Source organism: Eumetopias jubatus, unplaced genomic scaffold (genome assembly GCF_037043125.1).
Source record: "Eumetopias jubatus isolate StellerSeaLion01/CBP00866 unplaced genomic scaffold, mEumJub1_p1.0 scaffold_1, whole genome shotgun sequence".
NCBI classification, from domain to species: Eukaryota; Metazoa; Chordata; class Mammalia; order Carnivora; family Otariidae; genus Eumetopias; species Eumetopias jubatus.
In genome coordinates this window covers 178403352-178425576 of record NW_028274807.1, presented here as the reverse complement: position 1 = coordinate 178425576, position 22225 = coordinate 178403352, and the positions used below count along the sequence as shown (strand labels likewise).

Sequence of the window (22225 nt, the reverse complement as noted above, 5' to 3'; positions counted from 1 at the left end):
CTTTTAATGTGCTTGTTGGCCATTTATCTTCTTTGGAGAAATGCCTTTTCGAATCTTTTGTCCCATTTTCAACACTTTTCTATTGGGGTAAAATATACATAACAAATTTTGCCATTTTAAGTGTATAACTTGGTGGCATTAAATATATTCACAGTCTTTTGCCACCATCATCTCTGTCCATCTTCCAGGCCTTTTTTATCTTCCCAAACTGAAACTCTGTACCCATTAAACAATAACACCTCACACTTCCCTTCCCCCAGCCCCTGGCTAATATCTTTCTGCTGCTTGCCTCTGATTCAGTTTTAAATAACTCATGTAAGTGAAATCATAAAATTTGTTCTTTTGTCTGGCTTATTTCACTTAACATATTGTGTTCAAGATTATTCAGAGTTGTAGCATGTGCCAGAATTTCCACTTTAAGCCCTAGTAATATCCCATTGCATGCACATTATTTATCCATTCATCTGTTGATTGATGGTATTTTCCACCTTTTGGCTATTGTGAATAATACTGCTTTGTGAATTGGTGTACATGTATCTGGGTTTGGGGTACTTACCCAGAAATGGAATGGCTGGATCATCTGGTAATTCTTTGTTTTTGTTTTTGAGGAGCACACCACACTTTGCCGCAGTGGTGGCATCATTTTGCATGCCCACCAGCCAGTATAGGGTTCCAGTTTCTCTACATCTTTGGTAGCCAATGCTTGTTATTTCCTGTTTTTTTTTTTTTTTTTGGAGAGCAGCCAACCTAATGGATGTGAAGTTCTGTCACATTGTGGCTTTGATGTACATTATTCTAATGATTAGTGATGTTGAGCATCTTTTCATGTGCTTATTGGTCATTTGTATATCTTTGGAGAAATGTCTGTTTAACTACTTTGCCCATTTTTTCATTAGGTTGTGTCCTGTACCCCTCTCCCCCTCCACCGCTTGCTTGTAGTTCTTCTTATCTCCTGGTTATTAACACCTTATCAGATAGGTGATTTGCAAGTATTTCTTCCATTCTGTGGGTTGCCTTTTCACTTGTTGATAGTGACCTTTGAGACAAAAACATTTATTTTGATACAGTTCAGTCTTTTTTTTTTTTTTTTGGTGTCACACAATACTGTTTATGTCGACAATAATTCTGAAATGTCTTGGGAATGTATCAGTATAAGCCTAAAAGACTTATACTGAAAACATTTTCTAGAAGTTTCATTTTCAAATTTTATCGTTGGCCACAAATATTTTAGTTATTTCTCTTGAAGCCATTCGTGAGAAAATGTCTACCAAATTCTCTTGGTTTGAAAAGCCTTATTGGGGGCACCTGGGTGGCTCAGTCGTTAAGCGTCTGCCTTCGGCTCAGGTCATGATCCCAGGGTCCTGGGATCGAGCCCCACGACAGGCTCCCTGCTCCATGGGAAGCCTGCTTCTCCTTCTCCCACTCTCCCTGCTTGTGTTCCTGCTCTCGCTATCTCTCTCTCTCTCTGTCAAATAAATAAATAAAATATATATATAAAAAAAAGCCTTATTGGTTTGACAGTCCTTTCAAGTAAAAATGGCCTTCTAAGATAGCAGCTAGTTCAGCTGGCAGCAATATTCAACTCTTGTTCCTTGAGATATGTATAGTATTTTGATACGTTTTTCATGTATTCTTCTCATTTTGTTACACAGAATATTAAGAAGATGCATATTCAGAGGTTGAGAATAAAATTAGTAATTTTTTAAATTAAACTTGAGATGAAAATGGTTTTTTGTTTTACTGTGAATTTGTGGTGGGTGAAGAAGGTGATGACTGCTACTAGTAGATAGGAGTTTGGAACTGTTGCCTTGATTTCTGCTAAGTGTTTTTATTTTCCCTGTTGCTGTTCCTGTACCATCAGGGCAATATTATAGTAAAAATGTCAACTCTTATTCTCATGAAAATGGCTTTGGCCTCTTAATACTACACTTGGAAAACTGCTTCCCTAGTTTGTAGGATTGTGGGTGGGAGAGGAGTGCAGATTAGTTCTTCCTTTATTTTGCTTAAGCAGTCACCTGTGTAAGATTTATCTGCTGCCATAAATGGTTGTACTTTCTATTTGGCTTTGAAGTGGTTGGCATTCCTGATTCTTGGATCTCCTGGAATTTAGGCTATTCAGGCAGGTATCATCACAAAATTTTTTTATATTAGTGGTAAAATGTTAAGAGGACAGGGGGATAAAAGATGGTCCTATTAACTTAGTAAATGAATAGATATTAAAAGCACATAAATTATATATTTTTACTTTGCAGATACATGTTGGATATGTACCTTTTAAGAGACAAAAGATCCTGAACATATTAGCTGAAAGAATAAGGAGAAATTGAAGTTTATTTTGCTATTTAACATAGATACAAGACAAGAAACCGTTATTAGTCTATATAAGCATTATAGCTTGGATGCCCAAGAGCTTTGGATCTGGAGTCATTCTGACTTGTCTATTTTAAAATGTGAACTTGGGCCAATTTCTAATGACCTATTTAAGATGGGACAGTAACACCTCCCTGGCTGGTTTGTTAGGAGTGATAGAGTCAAAATAATGTTTTAAAAATGCTAATAATGAGATGAGACGTAGTACATAATAGGCTTTCAGCCAGAGGTAGTTCATTTTAAGATTTTTATCAGAGATTGGGGTTTCGTTTGGGTCAGGAGTGGGGAGAATTGGATGTAACCAGTTTGGAGATTGTGAGTCAGTTTCATCAGGTCTGGTATATGCTACTGAACAAAGATATTCTCACAGCCCCTTACTCAGATCTTAATTTTATTAGTATCAGTGTTACAGTGTATTCTGTATTTTTGCTTTGTGTTCAAGAATTGTAAAGCTACATGTTACTTTTTGTTTGTTTGTTTTGCTTATAGGATTCAGTGGTCCCAATTTAAAGGCTATTTTATTTTCAAACTGGAGAAAGTGATGGATGATTTCAGAACTTCAGCTCCTGAACCGAGAGGTCCTCCCAACCCTAATGTCGAATATATTCCCTTTGATGAAATGAAGGAAAGAATACTGAAAATTGTCACTGGATTTAATGGGTATGCACTTAATATTATTTTAAAGGTTTAATTTTTAGCAGAACATTATGGATTTTTATTTAAGCTTTGATCATTGATTATCCATTAAATAAGTTCTGTGTCTCTGGTGACATTTAATAGTGATTTTTAGCTTACAAGTATTTAAAATAATTACAGTGTATTTATTTAATTTATTTAACTTGAACCACCTTTATGGGTATCAGTGGCATTTGGACTTCAAATGGTTTTGACAGTGGAAACATTCAGGAAATATGTTAGTTTTTTCTTCCCATTTTATATGTGGTATTATAAATCTTTATACTTTGCCTAGGACCTGCATATCCTTGAGATGAGTAACATTTTTTTTTTAATGAAAAATAACAATTTATGAATGCACCTACTTAGGACTTTCTATTTAAAATTTTTTTTGGAGTTCCCTAACAAGTAATCATTTTTAGCCCTTTGTAAAACATTGCACTAAAGGATACACTGCATTAAAATAAACTATTTTAAAAAATGTTGCTGCATGTCATATTCTGTGTCATTTTAAATATTTTTCTTTTTAGGACTTTGTATTTATAGGGTTTTCTTTATTGAAGGGAAGAAGTATTTGTGAAGTTGAATTGTTCAGTATTTAGATTGACGTTAGCAATTTGGAGTGTGAGGTGACAATACCAAATTTAATGAATTGTGGATATGTTAACCATGAATTCATATTTGGGATAGGTTTTATTTGAAGAGGTTTCATTTAAGGATTTTTATTTAGGTAGCATAAACAGTTTCATTCTTTTCACATATTTAAACACATGGGATTTGCAGCAAGGTAGTGTAATTCAGTTAATCCTTCGTTATGTATCATGTTTTTAAGTTTTGAGTTTTGCTTAAAATAGCCAATTCTTAGGCTTTTGGTTTTAGGTATCTTACTAAAATACTTTTTGGGAATAGAATTTACAGCTTTATCTTTGAGCTGCCTTTAGGGGTTTGGGGTGGGAGGGAGACTTATTTTGACTTTGTACCCTATTGTACTTTTGTACACTGTATACTGAAAATTATTTATCTGTATGCACATATTGCTTTGTTAATAATAGTATTTTTTACAGGCACATACCCAGACAAAGCCACATGCTTTATATTAGAAATATGTTGCATAAGATTTACTCTTGAACTGGATTATTCTTATAAGAATACTTCTTCAGGATATTTATAAATAGTACATAGTACTTAGATGTTATAACTCATCTTTTCAATAAGTTAGGGCTACCATTTACAAATTAAGAGTTAAGGTAAAACAGGTCATATTATACTACTGCTTTGTGAATGTTAAGCTAATATACTTGTGATTCTGAATTAGTAATATTACTTTCAGTTCTTTCAAAATTAAGATGGACCAGACAGATATGTAGAATAAATAAAATCTATTTATAATGTCTTAGTCTGTAAAACAGGTAATTGACCTACTTCTGAAAATGATTTGAATGGTCGTTAAATGCATACCTAAGACAGGTAATTGCTTTTAAAATATTTTTCATCTTTGAACCATACATATTTTGAACTTACGTTGTTTTTAATTTGATTTTTCAGAATAGCAGTTTATGAATCCTTTTCCCTAATCAGGCAGGATCAAGGCCTTAATCAGTGATAAATATTTTTCAGTTCTTAATTGATTTTTTGTCTGTATTATATGTTGGTATATTGAAACATGTTTATGATTTTTTCAATTTTATTTTTATGTTTGTATATAAATTAATTTGTGTTTTAAAAATTTTGCTAAGAGTGGTGGCTATAAGTAGCATTTTGGTCTTTTTCAGCCAGATTGAGGATTTGTCCTTTTAGTATACCTTTCCCACTGTTTATAATAGGTCACCTTTTAAGTTACAGAAATATTTGTTCATAGTTTTAAAAAGATCCTTAGATGTCATAGGAGTAGTACATAAAAGAAAGTGGGATCATGTCATATGCTAGTTGTATTTTCCTTTTCGAAGAGCTTTGAAATCTCTGTATCAGTGCATTTATAGTGGTATCTTCTGTTTGTCTATGTATTTCAAATGACCGCATTATTTTTTATTATATGAACAAGTTTGCCTTGTTTCCATTGGTGGTAGGTGTTTATTTTTTGGCTATTACAAGTAGTGCTTGTAGTGCACATCCTTGTACATACCTTCTTGTGTTGATGAATGTCACACATTGAACGTATGTGTAGATTGTTGCTTTTAATTTGTAGAATGAAATTGTTACATCACAGTGTACGCATCCTTAAAAGTTCTATTGAACTGCCAAGTTGACATTGCAAAATGTGTATCATTTCATGTGTATATAAATGCAGATATTGTATTCTTTAATATTTTGTCTGTGTGTGGGTGTGCAGAGATTTGTGTGTCTTTGCAAATGAAACTGAACATCTTATCAGGTGCTTATTGGCTCTTATAAATTGTGGTTTCATATCCCTTTTCTTATTTTGGGGTGATTTTCTTATCGGTAAGTTTATTGTTTTGTGTTTTGTTTTTGCTTTTAATTAGTAAAAGCTCTGTTATTAAATGCTTCATAGTATTTAGTCCTGAAAAAGATTATCCATCTTCTAAAATTATTTTAGTATATTGTCAGCATTTAAATTTCCCTCTTTGAAGTGGAAATTGTCCATTACCTTGTTGGCTTGATTTCTTGAGCTATAAGAGTCCGGAAAACAGGGTTAACCATCTTTTCCAAACAAGGCCTTCAAGAACAGTGAATGCCTAAACAGTAGGTTTTCAAACAAGTACACAGTAAATCAATGAAAGGAATAAAAGCATGTTTCTAGTACTTCATTTATTTCTAGTACTTCATTCCTACTAGTAAACACAGAGGGATTTCAAAGGGTAGAATGTAATTTACATTTCTAGTAGTTTTTTAAAAGATAGTTAAATGTCCTCTAAATTACTGACATCGAAGAATAATGAATATAAATTAACTGTGTGTCTTTGCTTCTCCTTTGTCAGTGTTGTTAGACCTAAGACCTTTCTAAAATAAGCAGTAAATTTAAGGTTCTGTGGGTAGTTGACTAAAGTAGTATGGCTATGTATTTATGAGCAGGTCTGGAAAAAGTACATAACCATTTGATACCTAAAGATCTTTTAATTGTCACATCATCTTTCTAAGGCAGGTACAGTTGGTTACAACTGAAGAGCGCTTTTCATCTTTGGCATGATAGTCTTTCTGAATATTGAATTTCTTCTCTAATGTTACTTTAACGTACATGAATGACCAGATTTTTCTTAGTCCTAAAAACTTTTATATTGTTTTATAGTGTATTGCACACACAGAGATATCTCTTGTAAATTTCTGCACCCGAGAGTGTGCCTTTTTATACTTTTTTAAAAAGGTCATATGTGAGGGTGCCTGGGTGGCTCAGTTGGTTAAGCGACTGCCTTCGGCTCAGGTCATGATCCTGGAGTCCCGGGATCGAGTCCCATGTCGGGCTCCCTGCTCAGCAGGGAGTCTGCTTCTCCCTCTGACCCTCTTCCCTCTTGTGCTCTCTATCTCTCATTCTCTCTCTCTCAAATAAATAAAATCTTTAAAAAAAATAAATAAAAAATAAAAAGGTCATATGTGAGATTTTTATACTCTTAAATCTGGATCATAGATTTAAAGCATAATCCTTTTTTGATTTTGTATTGTTTGCTTTATAGTTAGCTTGAGATTATTCAGGGATGAGAGAATAGGTTCTAACTATTTGTTATTTTGTTCTCTTCCTTCCTTTGACCTATTTTATTGCTGCTGCTTGAATTCTCTTCAGTTGGTTGGGAAAAATAGAGTTTTTATGTCAGTATTTGTTGAGCATATTAAATCTTTTTATTTTTTATTTTTTAAAAGATTTTATTTATTATTTGACAGACAGTGAGAGAGGGAACACAAGCACGGGGAGTGGGAGAGGGAGAAGCAGGCTTCCTGTGGAGCAGGGAGCCCGATGCGGGGCTTGAACCCAGGACCCTGAGATCATGACCTGAGCCAAAGGCAGTCGCTTAACCAACTGAGCCACCCAGGCACCCCGAACGTATTAAATCTTTTAGCTAAATGTGTTTATTTCCATTTTCTTCGCTCTCTTTCACTTAGCATAACTAGTTGAGAATTGGAATTATTTAGTAGCCTTCTCTCCTCTTTCTACCCCTGCCTTGTCTTGTCCTTTGATCATATGGTTTGATTTGATGTTGTAATAAAATGTTTTAAATTGACAGATAGGGTATAGCAGAAGTCTAATTTTTTCTTGACATTTTCGATTTGATGCCAGGACAGTGACAATTCAGACTACTATAGGCACTATAAAAGATGATTAATTTGATTGAAAGTGTTGACAGTTGCTACACATTTATTTTGGGGTGGGAATGGCACAGATACTAGTTTACAATTACTTAGCATTATTTAAAGAGGCTGATTCTTCATTTTCTTAGTTGTTTGTACTTGTCATTTTACATGGGTGTTTTCAATAAATTTCAGAATTTCTGACATTTGATTTAAGGTAGAAAATATATACATAAGAATATTTAAGTATGTGTATATTTATACAAATGTAAAGCCTGAGTACAGATAGAGCATGTTGCATAGATAATAAGGTTAAAGATAATATCACATGATTCCAGTGATATTTCTGACTTCTGTAGGACTTAAGAGTAAACAAAACTGAACCTGTTCAGCCTTGGATAACTGAGATAGATACAGAGATACAGATTTTTTATTTTCTTTTCTTGGCGGTAACAGAGATACATTTAAGCTGGTTTTTACCTGAATAGTTCAAGTCATATTTAAGTAATTCTTTAAGGCATAGTATAAATGTAGCCATTCATAGAAAATAAAGACATAGTAAAAATGACATCTTTATAAAACTAAAGTGAGCTGGCTATTTTAACATTTTTCATAACAGGATGTCTGATTTTATGGTTCTCTTAGTTTTTATACACAGGTCGCCTCTGTTATATTTTATATTCCTTTATCTTTTTCATGAAGAAAGTTGATTGCATTATAAAGGAGTAAGGTAATCAGTTATCTGATTTTTATCTTCAATTCTGAATTAAATGTGCATTTTCATTTTCTGAATGACTTCTTTCCAACTGAATACCTTGTATGCATTCAGAATAATTGTACATCTTAAGAAACATTTTAAATAGACTAAGATAAATTTTAGTCAAACTGTAATTTCAGCTTAAAATATAAGATAGGAAATGCTTCCTTTAGGTGTTGGCCTTACTATTTACAATTTCTTTCTATTAAAAATAGCATTAAATTACTAATTCATGCTTAGATGTCTTTCTCTGATGTTCAGCCTCTTTCCTGATATTTGAATTCTCATAGCTTTCAGGTATGTAAGACTTAATGGGTATAAAGGGGTTGGGCGTGCAGAGGGAGAAGGGGGGAGAAGGGAGGGAGAATCTCAAGCTGTATCTCAGGACCCTGAGATCATGACCTCAGCTGAAATCAAGAGTCGATGCTTAACTCACTGAGCCACCCAGGTGCCCTGATACTTTTTTTTTGATGCAATGAATGGTACAGATTGCAGTAAATTCAGATACAGTCTGTAACTAATGTAAAACATGTTAGTTGCTCTCCTTGGAGTTAAAAGGAATATTTTATTTTTATTTTTTTTTAAAGATTTTATTTATTTATTTGACAAAGAGAGAGAGAAGATCAGGAGGGGAGGGAGAAACAGGCTCTCCGCAGAGCAGAGAGCCCGATGCGGGACTTGATCCCAGGACCCTGAAATCATGACCTGAGCTGAAGGCAGATGCTTAACTGACTGAGCCACCCAGGCGCCCCTAAAAGGATATTTTAAAAGACAGAGATGAACTTTTGGTTTTGTTCCTCTGTAGTTGGTCTTTGGAGTGTTTGTGTTTTCTACAGCTTCCATTAATTAGTGGGTGACATCAGGATGATGATAAGAACTAAGGTATAATGAACGCCTTATAAAATATTTCAGGCACTGTTAAGTGGTTTATATATAATATATTTAGTCTTCATGATAATCAGTAATGAGAGGTATACTTTCAGAATCCCTGTTTTCTAGATATGGTCATGAAGCTTTAAGAGAGAGAAATTTAACTTGGACACGGTCTCTCAGTGAGCTAGCGAGTGTGCTTTTTTAATCACACTACCTTATAATTTGTACATCAAAAGTAGACTGGACGTCAGTGTTTGGTAGTATTTCCGAGTAATACCATTTGAAAGGACCTGTCACTTTTGGATCCTTTACTTAATGTGGGGTTCCCCCTACCAAGTTTTGGATTTTGTAGACCTTTTTTTTTAAAGTTGAAAATGCTAGCTAGTCATGTTCCTTTTAAAAGCTCTTCCCCTCCCACTCCCCAGTTCCTTTTGTAATCTTAGTTTTTATCTTAGGATGGCAGGCAAATAGGTAGTATATTGCAGAGTAAACTGAATGTATTCTCTTTGAAATAACCCCAGATATTTTTCTATTACGTAATTTGTTTTATAGTATATTGTTCCAGTGAACATCCTTACCCCATTTCCCCAAATTTAGGGACTCTGGTTCAGATTTTTCATTGTGTGCATTTTTGCTTTTTTCTTCTTAGCACATGGGGTCTTAATTTAGTGATATTTATTTAATATTTTCAGGAGTTGGAATAAACTGTTTTGTATGCTATATCTAAAGAGTAACAGAGTAGACCTTGCATGTAGTTTTTGTACCAGCCATTCATTTGAATTTATCTGGTTTATTCTTATACCTCCTTTTAAAGATCTAACTTAGAAAGTGTTCCCAGGTTCAGGCTTGCTTCCTTGGCATACTGTTTATTCTGTCTTGATAACATTGCATACAAAATTACATTAACATTTATTGTTATTTACATGCTCTAATTTCTAGCTTGTGGTAAGCTTTCATATTTATCTAAACGGTTAAAAAGTAAAGAGACGTTCAGTGCAGTTGTCAAGATTATATTAATGTTTCCAAAGAATACTTTTATATACAAGTAATATTTGTCTTTTAGCCTGCTTATGCAAGGGGTGGGTATTATGTGACATTTTAGTGCCATCTATTGGACACTTCGTAAAAAGCTCCTGAAAGTGTCTAAGGAGTAAACACATTTTTTTTTAAAGATTTTATTTATTTATTTGAGAGAGAGTAAACACATTTTATCATAGGCTTTTATTGCTAACAGTCCTGTGCAAACATAATACATTCCCCCCCCAAAAGCAATATTATTTATCAACACATGTATTGTTAATAATTGGCTACACTTTTACTTACCTTCCTGAAGAAAATTAGCCAAAGCATACAGCATAAACATTATTAAACAAAGTTTAAAGATACTTATGTTTTCTTTTTTATTTTAAAGATGTTATTTATTTGACCGAGAAAGACACAGCGAGAGAAAGGGAACGCAAGCAGGGGGAGTGGGAGAGGGAGAAGCAGGCTTCCCGCCGAGCAGGGAGCCCGGTGCGGGGCTCGATCCCAGGACCCTGGGATCATGACCTGAGCCGAAGGCAGACGCTTAACCGACTGAGCCACCCAGGCGCCCCAAAGCTATTTATACCTTAAGAGAAAATACTGGTTTTGGTGTTTGAAAGAAATTTAGTTGGAGGAAAAGACATAGATAATACCTGTTGAAGTATTTGTCATTTGAGATTATTTGAATATTCTTAACACTGGGTGCTGTTTTGCTTATTTTTGAATAATGTATACACTGTTAAGTGTAATATCACCGTGAGTTATTAATGAGGGAATAGCATAGGTGGATTTTGTGTGTTTTAAGAGTTGGAAAGTAATGAACGTGAAGAAGGGGCTGAGGTGCACATATACCATTAATACTCAGAAATCCATGGTGGTACTGCATTTCAGGATAGGTGTACAAATAACTTGTATATTGAACCTAATATAAAGGTGGAGATCCTGCCCTTAAGCTTTCAATCAAATCTGAGGAAAGACAGTTTGTAAACTCATGTTGTTTATTATGTATGCAGCTTGGGAAAATGTTTCCCTTAATTTTTTAATGCAGTTAACAGTTTTGTGTATTAGCTATGGATTTTCACTTATGTGGTGTCTTTATAGGAATGAATAAAACAGACCAGTAATAAGCTGTTTCTTTATTAGTAACATTGTTGGTGTGATTTGATTTTTCCATTTTCCATAGTTTTGACTGTGTGTGTACTCCCCTCTGACCATATTTTCAAAAGGAAGAAACCATATTCTTTTTTAGAAACCCAGAGGAATTTCCTTTAGCAGTCATGGTGAACAGAGTTCTGTAACTTCTAGTTGCTTCTGAGTATTTGTGATATCAGACACACATTCTTTCAGTTAGCATATAGTCTTTTGTTGACAGAATGATAGCTTTCTGATTTTTAGGTTTTGATGCTACTTGAGAAAAGGTCGATTCTTGGCCTCATGAGTAAAATGTTTTCATATGAATACACTTTATACCTTTTCAAAATTTGTTGTAAGCTTTATACTTTTTATAAGAACATAATAATATTGATGCTAAGAATATGAGAACTAAATATAGTCTGTCCCATTAGAAAATAAACAAGATTTTAAGTATGTTTGGAATAATGGAGGGGAGGACAGGGGATTTGAAGTTAGAGACACTGGGTTTGAGTCTTGGCACTGTTATGCACTAGCTGCTTTCCTTTGTGGGAGAACATTGTGTCAAAATGCCTATATGTAATAAAGAACTTTGTAAATATTAACTCTTAATTTGAGGTTTTGTAATTCTCTTTATAAGGTCAATAAATATATGAATGGCATATAATGAAATCTGAAGTTTATGTTTGTACTTTTTAGCTGTGTTTGTCTTATCTAATGCTCTTATGTTTGCTGTTCAGACTGTAATTCTGAGGAATGCTAATAGTGTGTGAGATAAATTTTTTAAATATTTATAAAAGATTTTGTTCCAACTTATATCAGTTTTGTATTTGGTATGATCAAGTGAAAATTTGATTATGGTAAGGCGCTTATCAAAATATCGATTGTATTTGTATTTTACATGTGATGAAACATAGATTGTAAAACTATGGAGCAGAACCCTATTTATAATACTTTTTCATTGGAATCATTTGCCTTGTTCTATATGATAACAAAGCATCTAGTTTTATTTGAAGACACTGTAAAGAAATCTTTGTGTGCAAAGGAGTGCTTGAGGAAAAGTTCCTGTATTTAATAAACTGTAACTTGATTATTATTTGTGTTGCCTCTCTTGTAAACTTTAAAATAATCATATTGAGAATGTTAAAATATATTTCTTCATTAGTTTTGAAACTTTTAAGATTTTGTGTGTTCTTTTTTTAATTGCTTTTTAAGGCAAAGAATTTTCTTGTTTAAAAAGACAGGTGTGTTTATTGTCTTGCCTATTTTTTAAGTCACTCATCTATTCATCTCCCTATTGTAGCATTTTCTTTTGTCGTTTAATACATGGGTGACTAGATAAATCTTTAAATAGCAAGAGTGATAATGTTCCTAATTCTCTTGATAATTAATGACCTCAAAGTATAAAATTATATTCTTTTGCAGTATCCCTTTTACTATTCAGCGACTATGTGAATTGCTAACAGATCCAAGGAGAAACTATACAGGAACAGACAAATTTCTCAGAGGAGTAGAGAAGGTATTTATTTTATCATTGGGATTATATTAAACTTTAATCTATTTTAGAAGAGAGCACTGAGTAAGTTCTGTTTTAGGCACCTTTTCTTCAAATAGGTTTCCTGAAACCTACCTGAAGTTTTTCTCAAATTGTTTTCCTAATCTGGGAAAAACTAGGTTTTGGAGTGAGATTTAATAGGTGGGGCACAGAGGGAGGACTTGTGATCAGTTAAGTATGAGGAAGGCAGCTTATTGTCTCTTCAAAATTCCTAGTATACATTAACATTAAAGGCTCTGCAAAGTTTTCGCATTATTTCAATTGTAGTTGTGTTTTGCACACTTGTTTACCCATGGAATTCATTTCTTCATTTCTGGATTTGGTGCACAGCTTTGGAAAATCTGATGCAGAAATTTAACTTAGATATTGAGAAAGATGTAGATCAGACTTAAGAATGAAGAAAGCATTGGTGTTTTTTGTGGGTAGGGGATGTTGTAAGAGAAAGGCATTTTGGATCAAGGAAACAATGGGATGAACAAAGACATCAAGGTGTTTGAGGGAATGAAAAGTAGGAAATTGACTTGTTTGAAGAACCAATGAAGGAGCCCTGTGGGGACCAAGATTGGACCAGTAGGTTGCTAATTCCCTCTTTGATCCTAAAACATAGTCCAATGTTCATTTTATGGTTCTAATTCAAATTCAGTTTAGTCTACCTTTGGAGCAGGACTCTAAAACCATTACTTAATGTTTACAATAGATCTTAGGGCTTTACTGGTTTAATTTGTTTTGTTGAGCTTCCATGCCTTTGATTTAATAAGATTCCTGAAGGGCAGGAAACTGAGATGATTCGTCAGTACTTATTTTCAGCTTATTGGACTTTCAATAATTTAGATTTTGGCAATCTTTGAAGAGGCAGTCAAAGTAGTCATATCAGGATACTGGGGAGATTATATTATTAAGAAGGTCTGAAGCTTTTTGGGGGGGGTATGATGCTACTACACATCAAACTTTCGATTGGGTACTGCTTTTTAAGGAAATTCATTATATGTGGCCTAAGTACTTCAGTATCTAAGTATCCTGGCATGATTTCGATCTAAAACTATTCCACTGTATTACATTTGATATATAATGTCAGGGCTCCATAGTAGCTAGAGTAGAATTAAAATAATACTGGCAGAAGGAGCAAATGGTTTAGTAGGTTATTAGATTTAGTCTGGTACTGTTTTAGTTTCTGTTGTTTGATTAAAAGTTTTTTTTTTAAGATTTTATTTATTTATTTGACAGAGACACAGCAAGAGAGTGAACACAAGCAGGGGGAGTGGGAGAGGGAGAAGTGGGGCTCGATCCCAGGATCCCGGGATCATGATCCGAGCCAAAGGCGGATGCTAAACGACTGAGCCACCCAGGCGCCCCATGATTAAAGTTTTTACTTTTAACCATTTATTTTCTTTATTAGTAAAATGGGAGAAGATAGGAACTTAAATCTGTCAGGGTGATTCTGAGAGCTTAAAACAAATGATTAAACCTTATGTTGTAGTGCTTTTCCTCATATTAAAGTATCAATTTTTGTTATTGCAGAATGTGATGGTTGTTAGCTGTGTTTATCCTTCTTCAGAGTAAGTATAAAGATTTTTGTATTTCTGTATATACTGATTATATCATTTCTGATACATTAGTCTTTAAATTAGGTTACATTTATTTTGTATGGAATGAGGCAGGATAACATTTATAAATACTTGTGAACCTACCACCCTGTCCCTCAAGTAGAATATTACCAGTGATATTATCTGTAAGTTTTTCTAGTAAAGAGGTTTGGATTAAAGTGATTGATGATTTACTGTAATCTTAAGATTTGTGGATTTATGTACTGTCATGGTACTCAGGGCCCTGAGATCCCATCCTAGATACCTTACCATGGCGTCTCTGGGGCATAACTCCAGGTTTGGAATAGATTCTTGATGACTTTCTTCCTCATGATGGAAAAGTATTTCCAGTTGTCAAGATTTATATAGCAAATTAAGGTGTTGGTTTAAGAAACAGTCTTTGGCACTATTGATGTTTTGTTATGAATGGTTGTCCTGGGAATTAAAGCAGGTTTAGCACTGTCCTTGGCTTCTACCTACTGGATGCCAGTCTCTCTTTCCCTGAAAAATGTCTTCAGACATTGCCAAAAGTCCCCTGGGACTGTGGGCTCCGTGAAGGGGAATTGAGAACATTGTCTCCTGTGGAGAAACACTGGATTTATAAAATGTGATTTCGTAGACAATAACAGTTTGTTTTTAGAACTCTCACAAGAATATACCTGTGTTAAATGAGATACTAAGATAATCCCATAATTTAATGCTGTTTCTCTCAAAAGTCTGTTTGGTTCTGTGACTGTGAGATCGTACAAAAGATCTTTTAGGCCTATTGCTCATACCAAAATTAAAGAACTAAACGATCTATAATAGTGTTTTTTCTTTTCTCATAGGAAAAACAATTCCAATAGTTTAAATCGAATGAATGGTGTTATGTTTCCTGGAAATTCACCAAGTTATACTGAACGGTGAGATTATTGATTTTAATATCGCAGAGAAATTGTATTTTCCTAATTTTGAGAAGCAGGTTCAATATACTTTCTTAAAGTTGGGCATTTTATGGAAGATATATACTAAACAATTAATTTGGTAACCCTTAAATCTGAAAGTCAGAGTTAGAGTAAATACTTCTGTGATGTCTTCACATAAGCAAACCTTGGGAGGGTGACTTCTTAACCAAAATGGGAAAACGATGTTCATTTATCTTATCCTAGGTCTAATATAAATGGGCCTGGAACACCCAGGCCACTTAATCGACCAAAGGTTTCTTTGTCAGTCCCGATGACAACAAATGGCTTGCCTGAGAGCACAGACAGCAAAGAGTCAAACTTACAGCAAAATGAGGACAAAAATCACAGGTTTGTATGTGATGTATATTTAAAAACAAAAAATGTTTTCAAAATAAGTTGACATTTATCCATTGTTTTCAGCACTCATTATTTACTATATACTCTTGTTTTGAGGAACACAGCAAGGTTTTAATGTGGTCTATGGCTTCTGGACATTTTCAGCATTAGCACATGATGAAGATGGTCAGAGAGAAGGCTTAAAACTGCTAATTTGGGGAGATCCGATTTATAATAGGATCTTAAGGAAGTAAAGCGGTTATGGTGTTTTCTATTTCTTGTTTTTGAAAGTAACCTGAAAAGATTTATAAATGAGTTGAAAATTTTGTGAGTTATTTCTCATTGGAGATCATTAAAGGAAACCTTTTATTTATATCCCATCTCAGATTTTCTGCATCACGTTAAGGGAAAGCAGACTAAACGAGTGAGAGGTCTTCATGAGTATGTCCATCTGGAAGACTTATAGTTCCCTTATGGGAAGACATTTAACTTACTGGAGAATTGAACAGAAATGCCATATAACTTGACTCATTCTAGTGGGAAATATTCTTGACACAGTTTAGGTTCCCTTGAAATTATTCTCTTGTGTTTTTCTTTACCCAGATGTTATAATTTAACTTTGACACAGAAATACAGTTTTAAAAATGATTAGACCTTAAAAATGAGAATGTGGAAGATGAAAGCAGTCTTATTAATGACACTTTCAAAAAACCTTTACAGTGACTCTGCAACATCTGAATCAGAAGGTTCCTCAGTGAGCCCTGTAAAAAATAAACATCCAGATGAAGAGGCTGTGGAAGCCGAGGGGCATGAGGTAAAAAGACTCAGGTTTGACAAAGAAAGTGAAGTCAGAGAGACAGCCAGTCAAACATCTTCCAGTGAGATTGCTTCGGTTGTGGTAGAAGAGACAGAAGCATCGTCGTCACCTCAGGATAAAGACAAGGAAAGTAGTTGTACCAGGCAGCACTGTACAGAAGAGGATGAGGACGAGGATGAAGAGGAAGAAGAAGGTATTTAGAGACCATCTGTAAAAGGGTGGAGTAAGGAGATCCTCAAATTCTTGTACTTCATTTTGCGTGTGAAAGAATTTAACATAATGGAACTCCTTATAATGCTGATGTTGGGCTTTTCTCCTACCTGTATGTAGTTGCTGCTGAGTTTCAGGGGATATGATTTGAACTGTAGAATATCAGAATTCATGAAACTTAACTGTGGAGGTATTTTGAAAATAAAATTTAACTACAACAACATTTGCTTATTTTTAGAGTCTTTTATGACATCAAGAGAAATGATCCCAGAAAGAAAAAATCAAGAAAAAGAATCTGATGATGCCTTAACTGTGAATGAAGAGACTTCTGAGGAAAATAATCAGATGGAGGAATCTGATCTGACTCAAGCTGAGAAAGATTTACATTCTGAAGGTAGTGAAAATACAGGCCCTGTAAGTAGTGGTTCTGATTGCCACGAGACAGAAGAATTAGTAGGATCCAACTCCAGTAAAACTGGAGAGATTCTCTCAGAGTCATGCATGGAAAATGACGACGAAACCACAGAAGTCACAGATGAACCAATGGAACAAGACTAATTATTTAGAAAATGTAGATGCAGTATTTTACATACAGTTCTGGTTTTACACTGTATAAAACTTTTATGTAATAAAGTGGACCTTTAGTTTTACAAGAGAAGCAGGTTGTAAAATAAAGTACTTTATGGGATAAATCCTGAAAGAGTTGTACATGTAAGAACTGTGAATATCAGCTCCTCTGGGTCCTGCTTACCGCTGACTTTTTTTTTCGGTCTGGTCAAATCAGTGGTTTGTGTATAGATTTTTTTTTTTTTTTTTAAGAATTAAAGTTTTTAAACTGGAAGGTAATAATTATAATTTTGAAAATCTTTTGGAGATTATCACATTTAGTTTATACATGTGCAAGAAATCTTTTGTCTCTTTCTGACAACTCTAGCAGTTTTCATATTTTGGTCATAGTTTCAACATTTTAACATGTGAATTATAGGGTTTCATGCTGGTTTCCAGATTTTATTGTTTGACTGTACAGTGGAACTTTAAGTCATATATACATATATATATATAATTCTAAGGGGGAAATGTTATATTTTTCTGTTTCTATAAGAGATGAATACAGTGGATACTTTTTCTATTGGTAATGATTGAGTTCACCTCTTTCAGAAGACAGTTTCAGTTTCTCTTCTGAGTAATTCAAATAAAATCTGGCCCTTGTGAATGAAACCCTGGAAATAAGTCTGTTGATATACCAGGTTAAACACATTCCAAGAGATCTGTTCAAACTAAAATTCTTTTGTATACTTCTGAGGTGCCTGAGAAAAAGACTTCATTATTTATGAGAAAAATATGCTTTATCTTGGAAACTGTGTTCAAACATTAGCTTACTATTTTGTAGAATGAATGCTGACATGAGACCATCTCAGAAGAACCCGGCAGGTTCCTTGACCTTTTGCTTGCTTTTCTCAACATTGTGAATATTACACATTTCTTTCTAAATTATTCTAGAGTATGCAAATGTCAAAGGTATGAAACCCCACTGTACTGGAAAAATTAATATATTACTATAGTAATGTACTGGAGCTAAATGACTGAAGCTTTAGGGGTGCATAGAAACCACCATAATTTGTATGACATTTTGAGGTGAATTAAATATTTTTGAACATGCTTCTTCGACAGCCAGTGTTATATTTTTCAGATTAACACAAAGCACAATGATTACTCTAAACTCAATATTTTCAAATTCACATATTTAAAAGTCATGCAAGCTGCAACTTCCCTGTCAAAATTACTGGCTGCCAAATTTATACCTGTTTCTTCAGCTGTACCTTTTGATATTTAGAATTTTTAAATTTCTGTAAAGTAGATTTTGTAGAATGTGATGTGTTCACTGCCTTTGTGAAGCGGTATATAATTGTATAATTTCTGTGTGTAAACTGAATGCTTGGGCTTTCAATACAGTATTCATATAAAGCAATAAATATTAATGTTATGAAATATTCGAGTACATTTTTATCAAAATACAAAAGAATCCCTTTTTTAGTTTCAGATACTAAAGTACACAGATGAACTTATAAAACTGATGCAAACAATTTCTGACACTGTATCATAATCTTTGGGGTGATGTGGGTGGCGACCACAACTTTTGCATTTTGACTACTTCAGTTGCTATGACTAAAATTACCAAAATGATTTGGCTCCGTTTATGTTTATAGGGTAAATATACTACTGACTGACTGGACTGTCAGGTTCACAGCAGCTTGACGATATATTTAAGAATATGTCTAGTAGTTGACATAAAAACTGAATATTTACTGTACCCAGGAGGGGAGAAAAATCACACATTGTAAATTTTTAAAAATTTTTTTTGCAAAAATGTTGAAGCCAATTTTAAATGTGACATTCATTTGTATCGGCCTGTTGACCTATTATTTTGTTGAGGAATATTTTGCCAATGAGAACAGATTTTAAACATTTTAAGTTCAGAAATTTTGAAATTTTCTTTAGAATATTTATGAAATTATTGTCAATAAACGTATTCTTTAAGATCCTGTGACCTTTTGATATTTTTTGTTTTAATTGTGCCATGGACCATTTGTAAACAAATCAATTTACTTTTGTTGGTTATAAGTTGAAAATTAGCGTCATGACTTTGAGGTCTGTGGTTTTATTTGTAAACTTGCAATTGCTATTTTTGCAAGGGCAAATGTATTTCTTTATTAAATAAAGTACAATAATGGTGAATGTACCAAAATGCCATCACTTAACTCTATGAGAGATCTGCATTTTAATCTATAGTTTAATAGTTTTAATATTTATTAGATATTCATATGTTGATCGTAGATCAAACTTGTTGCTGTTTATACAGATAATTGTAGAATGCTAATGGAATATCTCCTTTAGGATAGGTGGAATACTTTTGTAGTTAAAGTGGGAAACCTTGTTCAGCTGGTTTAAGATACTGATGCCCATTTGGAAGTAGATTTCCGCAAGTATGCATAGGTGCACTTACACAGACTTTGCTTACTGAATACATCAGTTCTAATAGTAACTGATTCAGATGTGAATTTTTTAAAGGCTAATTTTAGGCACATTTTCTTAACACACATCAGCAAAGTCATATTAAAAGACCTAAATGAAGAAGCAAGACCTCAGTGATTAAAAATGTTACTTTCTTTTTTCTTTTTCTCTCTTTTTTTTTTTTTTTGGCCTTGAGCAGATTGTTTACCTGTTAGAATCTAGACTCTGAACCCAACATGTAAAAAGAACTTGAAATGCTGATGAGGATACAGAATATACATGTGATATGTTTTTAGCACTTTCCCCTTTTAAAAAAGTGAAAACATTATCCTAGTACATTTTAAAAAATACCATCTTTTCAGTTCTGAAAATGTAGCAGAACAGAAATGAGTAGTGGAAAATGTCATATTTTAATTGTTGATTACCAGTTAGGGTTTATTGTAACTACACCTTTCAACAGTGTGGACAGAGCAGTGAATTCCCCATCAGAGAGCTATAACCCTTTGGCTTAGAAAGGCATCCCAGAAATCCTGCACCTGAAGGTGTAGCCTGTTAAAGCATGGAGGTTCAGAGTACTTTGTTTTGCTGGTGTAGATAGGCATGTATTTATGCATTTTTGCATTTGTAAAATCAGTAATTTTTCAAATAATGTAAATGTAATATACTAGTTTACTTATAAAGGTACTGGGCAGAATCTATAGCTGCTACAATGTTTGATTATGAGAAATGTAACGTGAATAAGGATGAAAATGCAACTTGTAGAACCAAAGGAAATAAAAATTTTGGATAGTGTTAAATTGTCTTTTGAACAGGAGTTTCTTAATTACATTGGTTTTGATCAAATGAAGCTCAGTTCTCAAGATTTGTGCTAATCATAAAATGGATGAATGCAAAAACACCTTGTAATTTTATGTGGAATTATTATAATTAGGTTTATTGGATTTTTGGCCTAATAAGAATGCTAGTATGTATTGGTTAGGATACATCTAATATTTCACATTTAAAAAATAATCAGTACACTTTCTTCAGAATTTCCTTTTATTTCAATTTGGAGCCTAGCTTACTTTGCCAAATGTATTATTTTCATAATGCAATAAAATATAAATTAGAAGAATATCTTTATGTGTGGAATTACTTTATTTGCCATAGTAGTTCACACCTCTCTCCCAGCTCTTCCTCCCCAGTCACTTCAGATGGTTTAGGATCCGTAAGCATTTCCTGGTCTGTAAGGGAAAAAGCTTAATGCAGGATTTTATTGCAGCTCTGTTTCTTAAGTGATAATGGTATTTCCAACATGGAGGGTGCAGCTGACTTGAATGGACAACTCAAACCTGGTATCTGACAAAGTCCTGATTTACCTTATAAAACAGTTCTCTTTTGGCATAATTTGGCACTAATTGGCACGCATGGATCCACAACATTTGTATTGGAATCATTTTAGAAAGGTCTCCTTCAGATAACTACATGATTAGAAGTGTAGAATTGCCCTAAATGGAGAGAATGGATTCCGTTTTCTGAAAATTCTGGGTTCTTTCTTTAATGTATTGCATAGTAGATGATAGTAAATAGTTAACACTTGGGGCTTTGGATTCAGAAGATAGTACCAATTAGCCTGTGCCTGAATTTAAATATTTTTGAATTTCAGATTCTTCTTATTTGATCTCTAACTTAATCCGCAAGCAACTTTATTTTGTAAACGGAATTGGTAGTACAGAGTTTGGGGTAATGAGAAGACTGTTGCACTAAATAGCATGACGATGCACCATCCTTGGCCACTCGCTTTTCTAGAATACTATTTACTGTTGAATTCTAACAGTTTTAGAGCAACAGACTTTTTTTCTTCTCCAAAATTCAGCAGTAGAGTTTGTAGTTTAGGTTTATGCTTCCAGGCTTTCTTCCCAAAGGCAATGGGTTTTTTAACTAAAAATAATGACACAAATGCCAGCAATCCCGTTTCCCAGTCTGCACACTCCGCTGTTATACTAATTTTTATACTTGCACAAGCTAGCCTTGTGCTTGGCAAGTGGTTAACAGCTGAAATCAGGTGGGCTTTGTGGATACTGTCAGCACAGTCCATTTTGGGATTCCTAAATTTACTAATCCTACAATTTCTGCCCACCCTTGAAGGGTTCTAAGTTCATCCCTGAAGCCTTTCTTTGCTGCTAGGTTTATGGAGTTCAGAGCAGTACACACAGTTGGATGCCCTTGACAGGAAATCCATGGGCAGTTAGACTGAATCACCAAGAAATAAGTGTCCCAGTAACAGAAGAGAGAGGTCTGTAAGACCAGCCTCCCCAGGCATATAGAAAGGCACAGCACATCTTCACCTGATGGTGGACAGGTGTTTCTCTGAGTTGGACATACAGTCAAACCAGTCAGGTCTGCTTTAATGTATGATTGGACTTGATATTTGTTCACTAATTCTTGTGTCAAGAAATGCTTGTGGTTGAGTAGGCTTGCGAGTGTTAATGCATATATTTGCTGAGAATTTGAGGGTTAAACATGTGGTCGGTATTGGGCTATCTTCATTTCGGATATTTTTCTTTGCATTTCTTGTAATGCTGCAGCATGGAAGGGTAAGCTTAGTTGATGACGACTAACAATTGTCATGGGCATTTAGGAATGCACAGTCTCCCACTTTGCAGCTTGACTGGGTACCTAAAATTAAGTTGGGCAACTTGATGAGTTGTGTATTTGGGGGGC

General features: G+C 34.1%; 1 protein-coding gene across 1 annotated transcript in view; it reads left to right on the top strand.

Annotated features, from left to right (window-relative positions):
* PPP4R2 (protein phosphatase 4 regulatory subunit 2) overlaps window positions 1-20587 on the top strand; it is a 52092-nt gene extending 31505 nt beyond the window's left edge. The window contains exons 3-9 of the mRNA XM_028101666.2: window positions 2860-3030; window positions 12491-12584; window positions 14139-14176; window positions 15031-15105; window positions 15352-15495; window positions 16204-16493; window positions 16749-20587. Coding sequence (XP_027957467.1) covers window positions 2860-3030; window positions 12491-12584; window positions 14139-14176; window positions 15031-15105; window positions 15352-15495; window positions 16204-16493; window positions 16749-17068 — 1132 coding nt within the window. The 3' untranslated portion in view covers window positions 17069-20587. The remainder of the gene's footprint in view (window positions 1-2859; window positions 3031-12490; window positions 12585-14138; window positions 14177-15030; window positions 15106-15351; window positions 15496-16203; window positions 16494-16748) is intronic.
* The last annotated feature ends 1638 nt before the right edge of the window (window positions 20588-22225 follow it).